The 19,723-nt window shown below is 38.9% G+C and overlaps 2 protein-coding genes across 4 annotated transcripts in view; one reads left to right on the top strand and one right to left on the bottom strand.

Annotated features, from left to right (window-relative positions):
- Positions 1-1,302, bottom strand: part of SETD3 (SET domain containing 3, actin N3(tau)-histidine methyltransferase) — a 60,462-nt gene extending 59,160 nt beyond the window's left edge. Inside the window, exon 1 of the mRNA XM_057398976.1 lies at positions 1,167-1,302. The gene's annotated coding sequence lies outside the window, so the exon portion shown is untranslated. The remainder of the gene's footprint in view (positions 1-1,166) is intronic.
- Positions 1,303-1,799: 497 nt separating this feature from the next.
- On the top strand, positions 1,800-19,459 carry CCNK (cyclin K). 3 transcript variants are annotated; one of them, XM_057398972.1, is made up of 11 exons: positions 1,800-1,850; positions 3,383-3,649; positions 4,706-4,787; positions 5,363-5,494; positions 6,295-6,415; positions 6,537-6,594; positions 8,467-8,636; positions 10,138-10,412; positions 14,797-14,830; positions 15,916-15,987; positions 18,145-19,459. In XM_057398972.1, the coding sequence occupies exons 2-11, from the start codon at positions 3,453-3,455 to the stop codon at positions 18,765-18,767; spliced, it is 1,764 nt and encodes a 587-aa protein (XP_057254955.1). In that variant the 5' UTR covers positions 1,800-1,850; positions 3,383-3,452; the 3' UTR covers positions 18,768-19,459. The 3 variants fall into 3 exon arrangements, with proteins under 3 accessions (XP_057254955.1, XP_057254956.1, XP_057254954.1); XM_057398973.1 differs by lacking the exon at positions 1,800-1,850 and adding an exon at positions 1,878-2,106 and having other exon boundaries at positions 6,295-6,400; XM_057398971.1 differs by lacking the exon at positions 1,800-1,850 and adding an exon at positions 1,878-2,106.
- The last annotated feature ends 264 nt before the right edge of the window (positions 19,460-19,723 follow it).

Below are 19,723 nucleotides of genomic sequence, written 5' to 3'. Positions count from 1 at the left end.
CCTCTGTCTTTCAAAGAACAGCCACTAGAACACTCATTTGCTGAAACTGCTCAATATATCAACTGGATAATCAGCACCACTATGAGAAAGTATGCAATACTTCTGATACAGCAGATGTATCTAAGTACATTCTATTTATTACAATAAAAACATTGTCAAGATGTACACTCTTCCATACAGAGAGGCATAATACAGCTTATTTTAAAAACATGTACCACACTCAAAATTAGAAGCCTATTTCTAGACTCCTCTGGCTTCAGCTACAGATCAGGACACCTCTGGGAAGAGTAACAAAGAGATCATAAATTATTTCATTTCTTCCCCAAACACCCCAAATTATTTCTAGGTACACCATGCCAAGGATGTATCTTCAACTGTACTTCAACATGTACTTCAGTCCAGCTTGCTAAATGTAACTGAGAGCTCTACTGAAGCGCAAGCTGGCATGCTTGAACCCCTACTACCTTAAACTACTTAACTGAGCAGAATTACCAGGAAATACTCCCTCGGTTGTGCCCATCACGCCATTCCTTCCAACAACTTGTACACTGGTTTACTATCTTACACCAGGAGCCAGTTTCTGGACATACAGAATGCTACAGCTGTTTACTCACCGACAAAATGCTCTATTCCCTTTTATAGTTACAAGCTTACAACAACCTAAAGCAGAAAACACTTCTGAGACATTAGCAGCAATTTTCACAGAACAAAGCTGTCACCTAAAGAGACAGGTTTACATAACATGCTCTTAAAGGGACAAAGTCAATTCGCCTTCAACTTTATCTCATAATTAAGTTCCAAGGACAAGTCCACCCAAAAGAGCAGATACCAAGCTTGGAAGAAGAGGAGCTTTGAACTAAGCTGTGAGAGACAACTTCCGAAAGGAATAACTGAGCTTGTCCTGGTGGCTAAATACTGCCTTTGGGTAGAAACACAAATGCTGCTTCAGCTGAAAATATAAGAGGCTGCTAAAAATTAGACACAAATGCAAAGCACAGCCTCAGCTTAAGCAATTCTAAGCAAATGCTGCTGGGTAACAAGAAAAGGTTCAGAAGATCCACCTCAGCAGCTGCTGTAGTAACAGGGGGTGGCTGACACTCCTGTTTCAGGAGTAACACCCCTGTACATAAACAGTTTACATTACTTATTCTAATTTCAAAACCCACCTTTTTCCTCCAAATGTTTAACCCCTTTACTAAAGCAGGTTGCAGACGGGGTGAGGAAGGGAAAGAAACCAGAACATTCTTTTCCTGCCAGGGGAAGACTCCGAGGAGCCACGTACCAGCAGAAATACTCCTTAGCGCTGGAAGTACGGGAGGCTCCCTGGAAAGCTGAAGGAGTAGGGAGTATTCAAGATGTGTCACATATAAAAAAAAGGAATTGCATCACGGGGAAAGCAGTTTTAAGCCACTTGTTTCTGATCAGCCTCTCGGGAGGGCGAGGTGGGGGTGGTGGGACAAGGGAAACGAGCGTGAACACGCGAATGTCACCGCCTCGCTCGCTTCCAATCCGCGCAGACCGGGTTGAAACAAGTCCGATCCACCCACGGCCGAGCGGGCCGGCGGCGGGCTGGGAGCGCTTGCCAGCCGCCGCTGAGGCAGCGAAGCGGCAGGGGGGAACCGACCCCGTTCCCCCGACACGGAGGCGGCCGCTCCCCAGGGGAAGGGGCGGGAGCGGCCCCGCACGACAAGGGGCGTGGCGCGTGGGCGCCCAGCGTGTGGGGCAGCTGCCGCCCGGCTCGCCAGGCGACGGAGGAAGGAGGAGGCCGGGGCTGCAGGGCGAAGGAGGAGAGCGACGAGGTCGTTAGACGCTCCACGCTCCGGTGGGGTCTCCTCCCCCGCGCCTGGCTTGTGAGTACGCCTCGCACGTGTGGGGCCGCGGCGGCTGGGGCCTCCCTACTCTTCCTTGGCCGCCCACTGGCGGGAGCCGGGGCCTGAGGAAGAGGTGAAGGAAGCCGAGAGGCTGGGGCGGGAGCGAGCGAGCGCCTCCCCGGGCACCGACAGCTTCGGCGGCAGGCGGGCAGGCTCTGGGAGGCGCTGAGCACACCCCGCCGGTTTGGAACTCTAGGGGACGGGGCTGGGCTCTCAGGCGGCTGGTTCGTGTAAGGTAGGATGGAAAAAGCCTAGGACTAGGCTACTGAGATCGTCTGTTGGGTGCGTGGAAAGGCAGAAGCAGGACTTCCCTCGCTCTTTTCGGTCGTTATGGTTTGGGGTGCTTGAGCTAGTTCCTTTAGGATGTTTTCGATTATTCTAGTTTTGCATTCAAAAGTACTTTCGCTGCATATAGTAGCAGCTGTTGTTGCTTCCGGCGATTTTAGTACTAACTGGATTTTAAACTGTTCAGAGCTTGGGAAGCAAAATAGCTTGTAAGGAAGAAGAACCGTAACTGCTATAAAAAGTAACGCTTTCTTGGTAAAGACGGTAAGAACGTGTGGTCGTGGCAGGGTGCTCTTTTGTTGCTTCTTGAAATACTTTTAAGTAGCCATTTGCTTATTTGTGGTAAAGGTTGGATTGGTCTGTGACTGGGACCATCAGTTGTGAAGGTTCTTCCAAAACCAACGTGAAACAAAGACGGTTTCCTTTTTTTCTGGAAAACAGAAACTTCGTGAAGTTGATTGAGATGCCGATCACAGGCATCGTTTTTCTGGCAGTTCATGTAAGCTTTCTTCCGTTTTCAGAAGGGAAACATCTGGAAAATTATAACAGTTTAAAATTAAGAGTTTTAAGTTTGGGTCTTCCTCTGACAGTTTTGCTTAATCTGTTGCATCGTAATCGTTATTTATTAAGCGAACCTTTGCAGGTGACTGGAGTAATTTGAGCATAGTATTTGTAATTTATTGAATTACTCTGAGAATAGTCTTATGCATGAAAGAAATAACGGCAGTAGGCCAGTCTCCATTCTGTGTGTAAATTGAGGCATGACTGAACATCAGTCATACATACCAGAAAGTTGCCTGTAGAGCTTGGTGATGTACATACATTGAATATACATACAGAAAGTGTTGGTAAAGTTATGAATAGTGAGTTGATATCCCTCACAACTTTTAAAATCTTGCTGCTGCCATCACTGACTTGGTTTTCCTTATTTTATGGACAAAATAGGAGAAAGTTGTTCTACTGAGAACTAACTGGTAGAGCTGTTAATGCATTCTTGAAGTTTCTTTATTAAACAGGTAATAACAAAGATTACCTGTGTCTGTTTCTTTGAGGTGACTTTGTGTTACTATGGGGAGGATAAGGGCAAGGTTAAATATTGTTTGCCTTTGAGTGTAGAAAATGTCCCTTCTAATGGGCAAGGCTAAACACACCTTTCTCTTTACTCATCTTTGAGCAGACGGAGGTGGGGGGGAATCCTTTTTCTAAGAGTTCCTTTTGTCTTAAAGGTTCTGAAGCGACTACCTGAAGACTTCCTTTTTGAAAACTTAAAAAGCAAGAACAATTCTGTTTTAATAAATGAAGGAGAATAAGGAAAATTCCAGCCCTTCTGTAAACTTGGCAAACCTGGACCATACAAAGCCATGTTGGTACTGGGATAAGAAAGATTTGGCACATACACCGTCACAGCTAGAAGGGCTTGATCCAGCTACTGAGGCCCGATACCGCAGGGAAGGGGCCAGATTCATATTCGATGTGGGAACACGTTTAGGGCTGTATCCTTTAAACTCATGTTACTGTGAAATGTCTTTATGAATGGGGACTTTCTGAATGAATCTACAGGAAATGTCATGTGCTCAGTTAGCTGTTCAGATATTTCTTAATCATTAACCAAAAATCTCCTTGAGTTTACTTTTGAGGTAACATGTTCCTGCACATTTTTTATCATTTTTTATTCATTGGATAAACAATATTTCAGCTGAAACATTTTGGCAACAGAGAAGTAAGGTGATACAGAATTGTCAATTAAGGATGACTTTTGGCAGCTGTGAAACTCAAGTCTTTTAGTACATGAATCTATGTAACTTGTCAAATCTTGCATTTAGCATTCAATTTCTTGTGTTGGATATTGCAATTCAGTATTTTGCCTCTGAGGCTTATAACATCTACCTCCCCACTCTTGCTGGGTTTTATGTTTGTTGCTTTTTGTTTGGTTTTGGTTTTGTGTTTTTTTTTTTTTTTGTTATTGCTGTTTAGAATGGGATTTACAACTTTGTGTATATTAGTAAATTCCATTCTCTCATAGACTGGCACTTAAAGTTCTTGCTTCCTATTACACTCCTATGCTTCTTTTAATCCCCTCAGTTCTTTGTTTAATAAAACCTGGTGAAGAAATTTTACTCTTATTAAAGAGTAGGGAGTATGTTCAGAATTTCTTTCCCTTTGTAAGTGTGAATAGTTAGTAACCTTTCTCCACACCAGCATTTTAATGTGAAATGATAATTTTTCTGTTCTTTTATGTACTTATTTGGGTTTTGATCTTCTCTGAAGCAGGTGTGATTTAACATCAGGATGACCTTGCGTGGATCTTCTTATAAATGTGATTTTGACTTTGCACACTTCCAGTAAATGCTTCTGGGCTGAATCATAATATTTACAGAACCATAAGGGGGCTTGTGACATTTTTCCCCTAAAGCTTCTGTTTTACTTGTGTTGTTTTCTAGCTGGTCGCTGAACTTGTGGTACTTGATAAAGCCAAATATATATTTTCCTCTGTGCATGTTTGGTTTTAAATTTGTTTTATGTTTGAAAGTCCTTATACTGCACCACAGACATTATGATACTCTAGCAACCGGAATAATTTATTTCCATCGGTTTTATATGTTTCATTCCTTCAAACAATTCCCAAGATATGTAAGTATTTACAGTATTGATGACCTTGTACAGTGATTGCACTGGGCATGCACTATTGAAGTGGTGCTAAGTCACTTGGGTACTAGTGCTGGCCACCACTCTCGATGAAAACTAAGCGTTTTATCTTTTAATCATAACAGCTTAAAATACGCAGTTCTTGTTTGTTTGTACATTTCTATTCAGGCTTACAAACACACAGCAGTTATGTCTGAAGATGCTGTTCTTTAGAAGTAACAGCTATAGTGCTGGTGCTCCTGTATTGGCTAAAAGAAAAAAAAGAAGTGCAATAGCATCTTAAGACTCCTTGATAGTCCAGGTCAAATTCTGTTTTGGATGCCTGACCTTGAAATAAAGTTGTATAAGACAGACAGTCCTCCAAATTCTATAGTTTTTTCTTGGAGAAAGTAAAGGTTTAAATTAACATCATAATAAAATTAGAAATTAATATGCTCTCTAAGTCCTTGCGAACTTTCATAGAACTGTTAATGGAAATTGAGAGTGCTTTTTTTACAGCGTTAGACTGTATTGTATATGTACATGCAGACAACTTTTTGAAAGCACTCTGTTTTTTTTAGGTGACAGGAGCCTGCTGTCTCTTCCTAGCAGGAAAAGTTGAAGAAACACCTAAGAAATGTAAAGACATAATTAAAACAGCTCGTAGCTTGCTTAATGATGTACAGTTTGGGCAGTTTGGAGATGACCCAAAGGTAAAAACATTCATGTTGAAATTGATTTCATCCTGTTGCTCAAGCAAAGTGGCAAACATTCCTAAGAGAACTGGCCGATTTTCCATTGTTCTAATTTTAACTATACATTCAGCGTGCATTTATGGCTCTTTTGGGTAATGTGATAGATAGGCTTTGGAACCTACTGGGATAATTGTATAAAAAGTTTACATTTGATTTCATGTCAATTCTGATGTTATTTTGCAAATTAAAGTAAATTTGAGTAATTCTGGTTAGGGCTAGAAGTGTTATCAAGATGTAAACCGTATTTGACAGTCTTAGTATCATTTTAGGAAGCAATAGCAAATCAAAAGTCAAAGAACTAAATCTCAAAAGTATTGAAGTTTCCTGTTTACAGTATTTGACTTAGCAAAACTATGTTTCTCTCAAAATTTGCTTATTATAAATAGCAGAAGGATCTGAAACTCAGAAGAGGGATGTTGTGACAGCTTACCATTTTGTTGTAGTTTTGTTTATTTGGCATTTTCATGCTGTGTCTGGTTTGGTTCTTTCCTCCATGGAGGAAACCAATCTTAAATACCATATCCCCTCTTCTGACTCCAATTAATGTGAAGGAAAAGTATCTGAGTTTACAATAATGTTTGAAGTTGGAGAAATTTCTGTTCCTCTCGGAGGCAAATCCTAATCAAGCAAATGCAGACGAGCATATTTGCCTGGAGGTGTGTGTAGTCGTGCTTTATGCCAGCATAAAGTATTTGTGCTGGTACTTTATTATTCCTTCTTTTACTCACATATTGTGGTTATCCTGTAATATTCTCTAGGAAGAAGTGATGGTCCTTGAAAGAATCTTACTACAAACAATAAAGTTTGATTTGCAAGTGGAACATCCATACCAGTTTCTTCTCAAGTATGCCAAACAACTCAAAGGTAAAATATTACAGGGTGAGCAAGTAATACCTGTTGTTAGTTTTCAGAACTTAATTTACAATAACAGTGCAAGAATATTCCATACTGTTTGTCCTTCCTAATTTTATTTCTTGTAACTTTCGTGATTGTTTTTCAGGAGACAAAAATAAAATTCAAAAACTGGTTCAAATGGCATGGACATTTGTTAATGACAGGTAAGACACTCCTACAAAACCTTTTGAAAGTGAAACACTTTCTGTTGCTTACTTTAGTCTCTGATTAGATATTTCTTTGGCATTTTTCTTTTCTGCTTGTTACATGTTTTCATGATCAGGTTCATCAGCATTTCTTCCATCATTACCATGGTAGTTCCATTGAGCGGGGAATCTAGGATAAGTATAGAAGTAGACCATTAAGACCTTTGCAGTTTTGAGGTAATGATTTAGTGCTGCATTAAAAAAAACTCCTGTTTGAAAGAGCCAAACAAAATTATAGAACTCCAGGATAGAAGCTGACTTTTTCCCCAGTCTGAAAAACATGTCACTTCCTGGGAGAAGCTGCCACTTCCCAATTCCATTGTGTTGGTCAATTTTTTTTTTTTAAGCAGTGCTTTGGTAGAAATAAACAAGCCATTAAATTCAGGGAGGAATACAGGGTTTAGTGCTAAATTTACAATTTCTTGAATATTGGAGGTGCAATACAAGGATCACATCACTTTATTAAGTTAAGGAGTGTGTGCAGAAGCACTTCTCATGTGTAGTGTGGCACTGAAAAAAAAAAATGCCACCCCAAAAAAAACAAATCCAAACCAAAAACTTCCACAAAACAACCCAGTACACTATAGCCTTGTTGAAGAGGATTCTGCGGAGCTGGGCAAGTTAATTCAGCAAGGATGTCTAAATGTAATTTTTAATTTCTGTACAAAACCTGAAAAAAAAGTGTAAATGGCCTGATTATCCAGAAATGCTAAATAGACTGCTTTCAGTTATATCTACAGCAATAGAACACCATAAAAAATACGCATTTTTTATTTAGATGCCTAATTTGTGGTACCCCAGTGTGGTCCACTTTCTGTAGATACCACCTAAAATCTCTAAATTTGAGCCAAAGGTTGTTTAATGTATTTGGATGTCAGGAGATGTTCACTTCAGCTGCTCTCAGTCTTTCAGGTGTTGATCTTACAGGAAGAACAAAAAGTATGGTTTGACTGTCACTGCTGAGTCTGTCAGTGAGAACTTTAAGGATGTAATAAAGACTTAGCTAGCTAGCTGGAGCTAAGAGTCTTTAAGCAGATTGTTACAGAGTCTGTGGAGGAAAAATTAAAGGAAGACAAAAAAGAGAAAACCTGATCTTATAATTTAAAATTAATATTGGGAAACAGTAACTTTGATTATGACAGGAACTTAATTAATGTCAATAATACCAGTTGTCTCAGCATTAGGTTCATCAGAAGCTATTCAAGAGAGAACCTTTTACAGTTTTTACAGCTTGATCTAAAACTTGCATTGTGCTTTACAAGTTCATGTTGCCTGTTCAGGGGAGAGGGGAATGGGTAGTATTTGTTTCCATTTTATAGCAAAACATTGGGAAACTCCAAAATCCAAATGTGCCTATCATTCCCTAACCAGTGTAATGCAGTGACAGCACACTTTTGTAGCATGAAACATGAACACTATATTTAGTTAACATTACAGGTGAGAATCAGTGGAAAGTAGCTGCCCCTACTTGGAATGTAATGCTGTCTTTTCTTCTTCTTCCACACTCATATAGTTTTATCTTTTCTACTTTTCAACTCTAAACTTGATGTTCCTAAGTGGTGCTTTGCTTGTATAGACGTATGTCACCTGAATTACCTGCGTAAAATTACCTTGTTTCATTATAGCAGTAGTGCAGAAACAGTTATATAAACTCTTCAGTTTAACAAGGATCTTAATTTTAATTGCCTCAGATGTTAAAGTGTTGTGGGATTTTATACCATGTTAATTATAGCTGTTGTACATTGAAGTGTTGTACTGCAACAGAGATCTTCATGGTTGTGGGGGTCATTTATTACTACTATTACATATTTTTATTTATTTTTATTCCAGTCTCTGCACTACACTGTCACTGCAGTGGGAACCTGAGATCATAGCTGTTGCAGTTATGTACTTAGCAGGCCGTTTGTGTAAGTTTGAAATACAGGAATGGACATCAAAACCAATGTACAGACGATGGTGGGAGCAATTTGTCCAAGATGTTCCTGTTGATGTTCTGGAAGGTATGAAAAAACATTTGCAACAGATGGAGGAATATTTCCTTTAACTGTGATCTAGCCCATAAGTAAATGCAAACTGCTTTCTATCTATTTAGTCAAAATAATTGTGTAGACTATATAACTCGGGTCACATATGCTATGCCTTAACCAGGGTTTAAATAAAACTGATTAGACTGACTTAGTCTGGAGGCACACTTGGTTATTATGACAAGTATTTTGGTCAGTATTTCCTTTATGATTTGTTTAGTTTATAACACAACTAATTAGCTGCAAAATTGTCATGGTGTATGTTTTCTATTTTTTTAATTATTCCCTTTTCCCCATTTAAAATAAGCAGTCTGGTGAACACTAGAACTACTGGAGCCTGATTTCCAGTGTTTTCTCATTGATGATTGACCTCTTCAACTGAATTCCGCTTGGTTGTTTTTTGGTTTTGTTTTTTTATGGTGTACCCACGACTGAGGAAGAGATTATGGGGGTGAATTCTGATGGGATGAATTACGAATCTTTGTCATGAATACAGATATCTTGATAATATTTAATTTGTGTACATATATTGTTTACATTTACCTGCTGCTTGTACTTTTGAGGGAGAGAGCCCCAGGAAGTTCATAAAATAAACCTAGACCTTTCTTGACTCTTGTTAATTAAATAGTGGTTATGTGGTCACTGATTTGTCTTCATTAAAGTTCGTACTGTCTTACCTGGTATAAATGTCAGGCAAAGCATACTTCTAGTTCCATAAACTGCTTTAGAAGCCTTTAAAAATTTATGTTTATCACAGTCTGGCATTGGGTTCTAAAAATTTTTTAAGTGGAATACTATATGTTGCCCTTAACTTTTAGGTGAATATTCTACAGTTCTGATGATTTCTTAGATGGTTACTTGATGTGTTTTTATTATGGCTTTTTTTCAGGGTTCCTTCAGTTTCAGATAGATCCTTTGTTGAATCCTCATCAAAGAAGGTTGTAGAATGGGCATTTCTCCAGTTTCTGCTACTGCACCAGTGAATGCTCATGAACTCATTTAGCTTTCCTAGAAAGGTTTTCTTTAACTTGAGTGCTGCTCTTGCACCTGGTTATCAGCTGGTCCTACGTGTTTCTTACAGCCTTGAGCTCCTAATGTGTTGGAAGAATTTAGTACTAGCCCTTTATTTAGTTTTCTAAAACTCTTTTGACTGGCCTAACTAGACATGTAAGTTTTAACATAAATCTTCTTTCCATCACTTTCTTACTGTATTACTACCCTGTTGTTACACAGTTACTTGGCTGTCCAAGTGCACAGTAATGATGTGATATATTAATACCAAGACACTTTGTTCTTCTTCTGGAAGGTGTGCGTCTACATCTACATGTTGTTCAGCACAGGCAGAAGAAACTCTGAAATGCAAATATAAATTGAAAAATAGGCTGTTTTGAAAGAGTTAAGCTGAGTTTATAATTGTATATTAAATGTACACTTGTACATTATGGGAGTATAATATTTTTGGATTATTTTTTTTAAGACATCTGTCATCAGATCCTGGATCTATACTCACAAGGAAAACAGCAAATGCCCCATCATACGCCTCACCAGTTACAGCAGCCACCATCTCTTCAATCTACACCCCAGACACCTACGGTACAGCAATTACAGCAGTCTCAGGGTTCAGAGCAATCACAGACTCAGCAGCAAAAAGACTCGCAACAGTCAGCACAGCAGCAGCAGCAAACACAAGCACAGCAGTCTAAAAAGCCCTCTCCCCAGTCAAGTCCTCCTAGACAGATTAAAAGACCAGCAGTAAGTTTAACTTTGAACTTTAACTTGCATTTTATTGTCAAGCTGATCCGACATTCATTTGATTTGAAGCCTGCAGCGTGCAGCAGACTTGCATTTGCTTCAAAAACAAGCCTGGTAATTAATTTGGTATGGTAGACTTCCGTTGGTTATATGGCAAGGTATGTTAGCATAGATGGTAAACTGTTCACTGGTTATATGACAAGTATGTTAGTTTTGGCATACTGCATTTGTATGCCACATGAGGCAAAACCAGTGGAGAGACTTTTTAAGTCAGCATGACTTATTAAGATTCTAATTGTTTGTGGTTCTGTACTATCAAGTTCTGTTGTTTCTGCTGTTAAGCAGGCTTGATTTAGGGAAGGTCTCTTGTGCCATACCTGAATGTAGATGTGCATAATGCTGATGAAGATGTTATTTGACTCTGGTCTTTGGTTACAATTCTCTTACATAGAATGATGACTTCTAAAAGCATGTCAAAATTTTAAAATTCTTAAAGTATTTCAAAATAATCTAGTAACAGTAGAAGCCTATAAATGTTTCATACACTGCTGAAGTCTCACTTTGTATTGTCACCCCATCATTGAAAATAAGAAGGTAAATTAGAAGTTGGATAATATCACAAGTACTCAGAGTGCTTTCCCACAGTAATCAAATTCAGCTGAAGCTTTGATCTTTAATCTGCATTTTTTGTTGTTTGTTTGGGGAGGGTTTTTTTTTCACTTGTACATTATATTAAAAAAAAAAAACCACAACCAAAGAAATGGAAACAAAAAAACAACCAAACAAAACAGGGGCTAAGGTGTTACCCAGATTTTCTTGTATGTATTTATTCAGAAGAGTCTTTTGAGAAGTAAAATATTTGGACCAAGTTCATTTAGAAAGTAAATTTTGTGTAGCTTTTGCACCTTTTTCTCTAACTTGTAATTAATGCATGCCCAAATTAGAGAACAGACATCAAGGAAAAAACAAAACCAAAACCAAAACAAAACAACAACAGAAAAAACACCCCAAAAACCAGGAAGAAGCAACAAATAATAGAATGAGATAGAACTGGAAGAGTGCAGCATCTTTCTAATAGCAGCCTCCCAAAAAAAGAGAAGAATGTAGTGCTGTAAAACCTTGGTCTCTTGTAATTGCAGAACATATCCTACTACTAGAGGGAAAAATCTGTACTGAAATGTGTAATTCTTTGCACTGAACTTCAGAGTTGTTTAAGACTGAGGAAGTTGGGGCTGTTCAGGATGGAGAAGAGAAGGCTGCATGGAGATCTCATAGCAGCCTTCCAGTATCTGAAGGGGGCCTATAGGGATGCTGGGGAGGGACTCTTCATTAGGGACTGTAGTGACAGGACAAGGGGTAACGGGTTAAACAGGGGAAGTTTAGATTGGATATAAGGAAGGAATTCTTTCCTGTTAGGATGGTGAGGCATTGGAATGGGTTGCCCAGGGAAGTTGTGAATGCTCCATCCCTGGCAGTGTTCAAGACCAGGCTGGATAGAGCCTTGGATGATATGGTTTAGTGGAAGGTGTCCCTGCCCATGGCAGGGGGGTTGGAACTAAATGATCTTAAGGTCCTTTCCAACCCTAACTATTCTATGATTCTATGATAGAAAGCTGATAAAATTTGTTAATTAGCTTGAAAATTGGGAGAGCTCTTTATAGTTAGTATTTCTTTTCATACTTCTGCCATTGGCATAATTCTGCTTGCATGGGTTGTTAGATCTGTTGGGCAGCGAACTTATCTGCCCAACCCCACCCACTCTTCCCCCTCCCCCCGCAGCAAAAACGCCTGGAACATCATTGAGTCATGAATGGTTTGGGTTGGAAGGGACCTTAAAATGTACTTTCAGCCGCCTGCCACAGGCCAGGTTGCCCAAACCCCCATCCAGGCTGGCCTAGAACACTTCCAGGGATTGGGCAGCCACAACTTTTCTGGGAAACCTGTACCAGTGGAAGTGAATAGTGCAGATAAAAAGGTGTAAGTCCTGGTATATCACAGGCATCCAGAACAGATATAAAGCAAAGGGTGACTCAGTAACACTTTCATAGCAGAACAGCACAGGCAGCATGAATTTGAGAAAAGCAAATGTGAAGGTCTGAAATTGTTTGTTCTTCAGAAAGCAGTCTAGGGGAACAAGATGTGTAGTGCTTGAAAGATTTACTTGGTGCCTCTAAAATGTTCTTCAGTTAGATGTACCATAAATCTTACTTAAAATGTTTGCCTCCTATAAATAGGGCTTGTGTGGCTTCTCCTTTGGTTTGTACAGAACATAAATACACTTTGTTCCTGGAGGCTGTGTTATCTGTTTACAAGAATTCATATAACTCGGTTACCTTCTACTGAGCCATGATACTTTCAGTTAGCTGAGGAATTGGCCCATGACTTACAGGCTTATACCAAATGTCTAAAGTATATGCACATCCTTTACATCTCTAGTAGTGAGGAGCACTTTAATGTCCAGTTGTCTTCATTAAAAACATACTGGTGAAAATCATTAGATGTAAATAGGGTATTTAGTTTGGTTAAACTAGAAACTGCTAGTGGGAGCAATTTCAATGCATATGCAAACAGCATTGAAAGAACAGCTCTACTGAGGTATGGATTTAGCTAATTAAATAACAATCAGCATGCTAATAAATAATGTTGACCCTGGGATGTGATGGCTGAAGCAATACAGTGCAGTGGAAGGACCAAAAAAACCTTCATCTCTTTTGGCAGCTGCCATTATTAGAGAAATGACTTAGTTTTTATATGGTTTGGTTTTGTTGCTTCTTGATTGATTTTTTTTTTTTTTTTCCTTTAGCTTAAATGCAATTTAAACTGATGTGTGGATTTCTGTCACATGAGATACTTGGCTCCAGTTGCTTCTTCCGTTCCAATGGTGTGCCTCAGCAACATTATTTTCTGAACACTGCTTCATGTTAAGAAATGCACAATAATAGAATTACTTGCCTCTTGAAATAATTAACTGACTTCACAAATGAGTAATTTTGGGGAATATTGCAATAAGTAGTGAAGACTTGCTTCTATTTGAACATGCAGGGAGATCTGATGTTTGCATGCAGTTTTACAGGCAAGGAATTTAGTGCTAGAAAATTGAGAAAAGGCCACCCAGCAAAATGAAGGCAATAGATGAGTTTGTGAGAGTCATCAAGAAAAGTACGTATGTTTGGAATGGGAAGGTAAAGATTGTCTTTGAAAAGCAAGAGAGCAGCCAGAAAGGGGGTGGCCAGAGTTAAATTGAAATGACTATGAATATAAGAATGAGTTAGCCACAAGCAGGCCTTGAATTCCTTTGTATTGGACAGCAAAAATCTTGAGAACACCCATCAGAATTAAGGAACATTGTTCAAGTTGGCCTGAAATACATGTTCCTTCTTGGTGTGGAAAGTAATGTGATGGGGGCTGAGCAACAATTTGTGAAAGTAAAGACACTGGAGGTAAATAGTCTCTTAAAAAGAATCCTTTCATTGAAAAGACAGAGAAACCACGTACCACAGTCCTCTTCTATCATTAATTTTAAATACGTTTGTAACTATGCTTATTGTACTTAAAATTTCAGTGAGGTTTTCTTCTTTTCTCAAACACCATTGCTAGCCATCTCAGTTGGACTAAGTAAACTGGAAAGATTTTTTGCAACAAAACAAAAAACAACCAAAAACTTGGGATTGGAAGGATGATGGGAGGTTTTGTGGGTTTTGCTCAGTGTGCATAAAGTTTATTTTCTAGCGTAGTATTTGACTTTTATACAGTGCTTTCCATCTGAAGGCTTCCAAAATGTTTTACACTGAGCAATGCTTTCACTGCCCTCCTGTCCTGGTAAATAAAGCATAAAGGCCTGAAATGATTTTGGCAAAGGTTGAATGACAGGTCAAAGCAGAATCAGGAACAGAGTCCAAGTCTCTTGCTTTCAGCTCAGTGAGCAGTGTACCGGACCGTGACGTATGTGCAGTGGATGATAAGTAAGTTAAATGAGATGCAACACTCAGCAGTGAAAACAGCGGGAAAATGCTGGATCTAAAATGCCTGCATTTTTTATTTTATTTTTTTTTTCTTCAGCCTTATTCATTCTGCCAGTTAAGCTGGGCTTTCCCAATGTGATTTGACTTTTTGCAGTGTTTGTGTTGCATCTGTCTAAAGAGACTGGACGTTATTAGCCTCCTAAAAAGACAGGAATAAATAAAGGGTTTGTCCTGCGTCCTTTTATGGAAGGGAGGAGGAAACTGGTTCTGAGTTGGAAACTGGTTCTGTTTTAGTCTGAACCATACAAATACTTTTCAGCAGGTTGCAAGTTGTTTCCTGTTTTGCTCACTTACTAGAATTTTAAAATGCTTTGTAATTTGCAAAGGTCTTATTTCCTTTTTTTTTTTTTTTTTTTAAACAGGCTGTATCTCCAAAGGAAGAGACAAAGACACAAGGTAAAGGATGATATTCTATATTGCTTGCATTTTACTGCTTTAAGCAAAGTAAGTAATTTGCTGATGTACACTTAGTTTGTTTGCTTACAGCCTTGGTAGTTTGAAACTATTCTGATTCTAATGATGTGTCTCTAAATATATACTGTAACAATAAATGTTCCTTTAAATATATACTGCAACGTAAAGTGTTCCAAAATGCAAAACTTGAAAAAGTGGAGTATAACTTTTTCGCAAGTGCAGCCCCTTAATACGGTCTATTCAGTAGAAGTCTTGCTAGCCTACTTAACTCTCGATGTGTAACTCTGTGCATCATTTGGAGTAGTTCTTCAGCAAGTGGTAGGACCTTGAAGCAATTGAAGGTGCCATGTCATTAAATAGCTGCACTAATGATATGTCTGTTGGTTGTCAGTGGCATTTGTAATTAGTTGTTGGCATGGTTGCCAGTGAAAAGTATTTCGTATTAATAAATAGTCTAGATAAAGAAATGCTTCATTGCAGTGATCACATCTAGTTCTTTTTGTTTGGGGGGTTTTCTTCATTTTGCTCTTCTGGAGCAATGTATTTCGGGATAGCTATGATGTGATTCTGTAACCTTTCCTTAAGTAAGTCTGGCAGTTCCCCCCTCTCCAGCTCTGCAGGTAGATTCCAGAGAGCTGTCTCTTCTCCCTCCTGTGCAATTGCAGTTTTGTTTTATTTCTAGACACATGTCCCCTAGCAGAGAATAATTCAACATTTTCTTAGATTTGTTTAAACTATTTGCAAGGTACAGTTTAGTGCTAGAAAAACGTACATATGCTCGTCTTCACTTATCTACTGTTATTGGACAACTTGTCCCTAGTTAAAAAATACACAGTTTGAACTTACAGGCATGTGTTCTTTAGAAGACTTCTGTGTAATGCTTGATGCCACTTTATTTATACAAAGGTCTTTATTTTAGCTTTCTTTTATTACACGTAGCTAGTATGTAGGATTTCCACTGTACTTTTGCTTAGTGTAATATGATAATCATTAGTGTGAGACCAGAGTTAGAATTTGGAAAATATTGCAAAGCAATGCCCAATTAGGAACTTCCAAATGTTTTTTAGAAGCACCACCATCTAAAATTCCTAAAATTGAAACTTCACATCCACCAATACCTCCTGCACATCCACCTCCAGGTAAGCTTTCATTTTCTTAAATACATTTGCTCTTGCTGTTAATTGCCTTGCTTTTCATTCAGAAGATGGTCACAGTGAGGGGGCAGGGGTTGTTGACCTGATTAATCAACTTGGCAAGTAAAAGGTAGGTAAGCTCTAGAGGGAATTCGATCTTGGTAGCACAGGCTTTTCCATACAGACGCAAAGAAGCTATGATGGAAACAAGACTGTACTAGGTGGACAAAGGCAGAACAGAGTTGTGACTGTTAAAGGCCTAGAAGACTATAATTGTCACTAGCAGGCAGAAAAGGGACTTACGTGCTCAAAAGGATGGCAGATGCCATATTACATTACTAAAGTAGCTTCCAGTTGTCCTACAGAAGTCCTCCATGTTGCATCCTTAGTATAGAAGTTCTGCAGGTGTGTAACTTCTGAACAGTAAGGGGGATGCTTTCATTGCTGTCTCCCAAAAGGGGGCTTGTATCTGCCAGAGAACTTTAACATTGCACATGACTTATGTTTGCAAAATGAATTGTACTGTTATAAAAATGTGCTTCCAGTGACTTGATGCATTAGCTGTCCTTCCAGTGACCCTTAAATATGACATAAATATCTTATAAAGCGTGGTCCATAATGTAACTCTAAGATGACAGCTTCTAGTAGGGAACTACAAGAGAGAATAAGTGCTCTGAAATATAGTAAGACCATTTTTCCTGTTTGTTAAAAATCAAATTAAGAATGAAGGAGTTCAGTGTTTACTATTCCTTCAGTTGTTAAATCTTGAGTGCATGTCTTGCATCCAGAATTATTCTGAAAATAAGCAAATGGGGAAATTACTGCCTGCTATAATTTGGGAACCAGAAGTCATTGAAATCATAGGTACCACAGCCAGCATACCCACCTTGCGTGATCTAATTATGTAGTTGTCCCAGGGGACAATTTTGCTGTTAAACTTAGGACTGCTTAGATACGGTAAATCCTGTGCAGGCAGGTAATGAATTTTTTTTCCCATGTTATCTAAAATTTTCTTCTTAGAATTTATGCAAGCAAATCACTGTATAAGCATTGAAATATTTTAAGAATCTTTAGAGGCTAACTGGTTGTTGTGGGGGGCTCTGAGGAAAAATCAAGAATGCTTACTGACCAAATGAACAGAAGTTCTAGAAGGTGGATTTATCAAAATCTGTTTAGCACTGTCTGTTTAGTTGTTGTATGTCACTGGAAATTACTGCCCTACATCTGTTTCTAAATAACTTTTCTTACTGAAGAATGTCTTAAATTTTTATATATACAAAGCAAGGTGGATGTCAGGATGCCCCAAACTCTTGTTTTGGTGGGCATTTTAATACTGACTGTATGACCATAGGGAGATCTTGCCATTAGGTCACTCTTCTCATTGTGGTATTCCTTACTTTATAGTGTCTGCATCAAGAGGAAAAAAAAATAACTTGGATTTTTATTTAAAGAGAAGACAGCTTAAAGCATGTTCTTCCCAGAAATGGCCAAGTATAGTTCTGTAAATTTCTGACCTGTTCATGAACTTTCCTAAACTGTCTGGTAGGGAGTTCCCTGGAATCAGTGGAAAAAAGCTGATAAGATTTCATGTCCCAAGCAACCTGTTGCTCTTTCTTACTTACCCTTCAGTTTTCATTTTATAAACAGGTTTAGAACCAACTGTTAAAGTCTTGAGACTTTGGACTGTATTCTCAAATGATTTCCAAATGTGAGAGGCAAGTGAAGTGCAGAGGGTAATCCCAGGCCATCTCCTGGGGTATAAAAGAGGAAGAAAGGAGTCCTTCTTCTGGACTAAAGAAGATTGAAGCATCATCAAAAGATTTTTGGTTTCTTGGGTCCCATGACTTCTGAATCTGTTAGTTGTGATTCTGTCCATCCAGTCTGCTTTCTGCTGGCTGCAGAACAATATTTAAATTGTAAGAAAATAGTAGTAAGAAAGGAAGATGCATTTAAGTTTTAGAATGGGAAAAGCTGACCTTGGATCTTTGTTAGGCAGCTTATTTTCTGGTGGCGTAAGAAGGTCTGACTGAGTATCATATGGCATTCAAAGACTTGGAGAATTGAGTCCTTCTTTGATAAGTTAACTGGAAATAAAATATAAAGCATTCAGGAGCTGATATTGCCACTATCCTTCAAAAAAATGAATGAAATTTTCTTTTCCAGAGCGCAAGCCTCCTTTGACAACTGCAGTTTCAATGGGAGAAGGAGAGCAATCTACTACTGTGGACTCGGTAGATATGCCAAAGGTCCAGATTCCTCCTCCTGCTCATCCTGCCCCAGTACATCAACCTCCACCTCTGCCGCATCGTCCCCCGCCCCCACCCCCCACCAGTTACATTACAGGGATGTCTACTACAAATTCCTATATGTCAGGGGAGGGTTATCAGAGTCTTCAGTCAATGATGAAAACAGAAGGACCAACTTACGGAGGTTTACCACCGGCCTATGGACCACCAGCTCATCTACCGTATCATCCTCATGTCTATCCTCCCAACCCTCCACCACCAGTTCCACCTCCACCCCCTACTTCTTTCCCCCCACCCAATATTCCACCTCCTACTCCAGGATATCCTCCTCCACCCACATACAACCCTAATTTCCCACCTCCAAGACTGCCTCCAACTCATGCAGTACCACCTCATCCACCTCCGGGGCTGGGAATGCCACCAGCCAGTTACCCCCCACCTACTGTTCCCCCAGGTGGACAGCCACCTGTACCACCTCCAATTCCACCACCTGGTATGCCACCTGTAGCAGGACTTGGACGTGCTACATGGATGAGATAGCATGAGGTAATTTGCACGATATCCGTTTCTAGGCAGGAGTAGCTAGCCAAAACCTACATTGTAAAGATGAAGAGGAGGGTAATTTGTATAATTTAGATGAAGAAATGAGGAGGTGAAATGAAAACTTAGCTGATCTGTTTGCAGTATTGTTTATGGTGAGTTATATAGGCTTCTAGATTTTAATCAGCTTTGCAGTATCCTAACTTTATACGTTTGACTTAAGTTTAAATTGTCTTGAGTTATTCCAGCACTGGATTACTTTGTACTAGAAAAACAGCCATATTGGCTCAATTGTATCAGCAAGAAGAAAATTTCCTTCTAGAAATCAGTGCCTATTTTTGCCTATCAAAATAGCCAGATACCATGAAATTTGATATGTTATAAGAAACCTTAGTGTTTAGCAATTAAAACAACACAATGTCAAGCGTAAAAGCTACTGTATTTAAGAAAGATTCTGAGTGCTAGCTGACTGGAATCATTTTGAGGTGTTGGCCTTGCTGATATTTTTGGTTTGGAATGTACTGGTATCTTAAAGTATTGTATGTTTACACCTATTTGCAAATTCCTGTACATAATATATATATTTTGTAAGTGTGAAAGTCTGAATGTAACAGCCTACTGTGATGAACATTCTGGTTATAAATGGGACTACCTTGCTCACATCTACTCAAATAAAATTGGTTCTGAAGTTAGTGGATTTCCAGGTTTTTCCTATTAGTTCAGAATTCATAACTGTGGTACTTATTGCAAGATATTTCAGCAGGGGTCTCCCAAATCTTACTCATCAGTTTATTTAAAAAGGATGTATTTTATTGTATTCAACTAGAAGTATACACTATCACAATCAATCTCTTACTTCATTTTTACTAAAATATTTCAAATGAATGTTTTACACACATTATTAAAAAAATCTGTACTATTACTTTCCCGCCCCTAAAAAGCCAGAGTGGTTCAGT

The sequence above is a fragment of the Pezoporus wallicus genome, unplaced genomic scaffold (assembly GCF_028554395.1).
Source record: "Pezoporus wallicus isolate ANWC-B61680 ecotype Strahan unplaced genomic scaffold, APGP_CSIRO_Pwel_v1 contig_8218, whole genome shotgun sequence".
Classification (NCBI taxonomy): domain Eukaryota; kingdom Metazoa; phylum Chordata; class Aves; order Psittaciformes; family Psittacidae; genus Pezoporus; species Pezoporus wallicus.
Note: the sequence above shows the minus strand (reverse complement) of the source record. Positions and strands in the feature narration are given on the sequence as shown.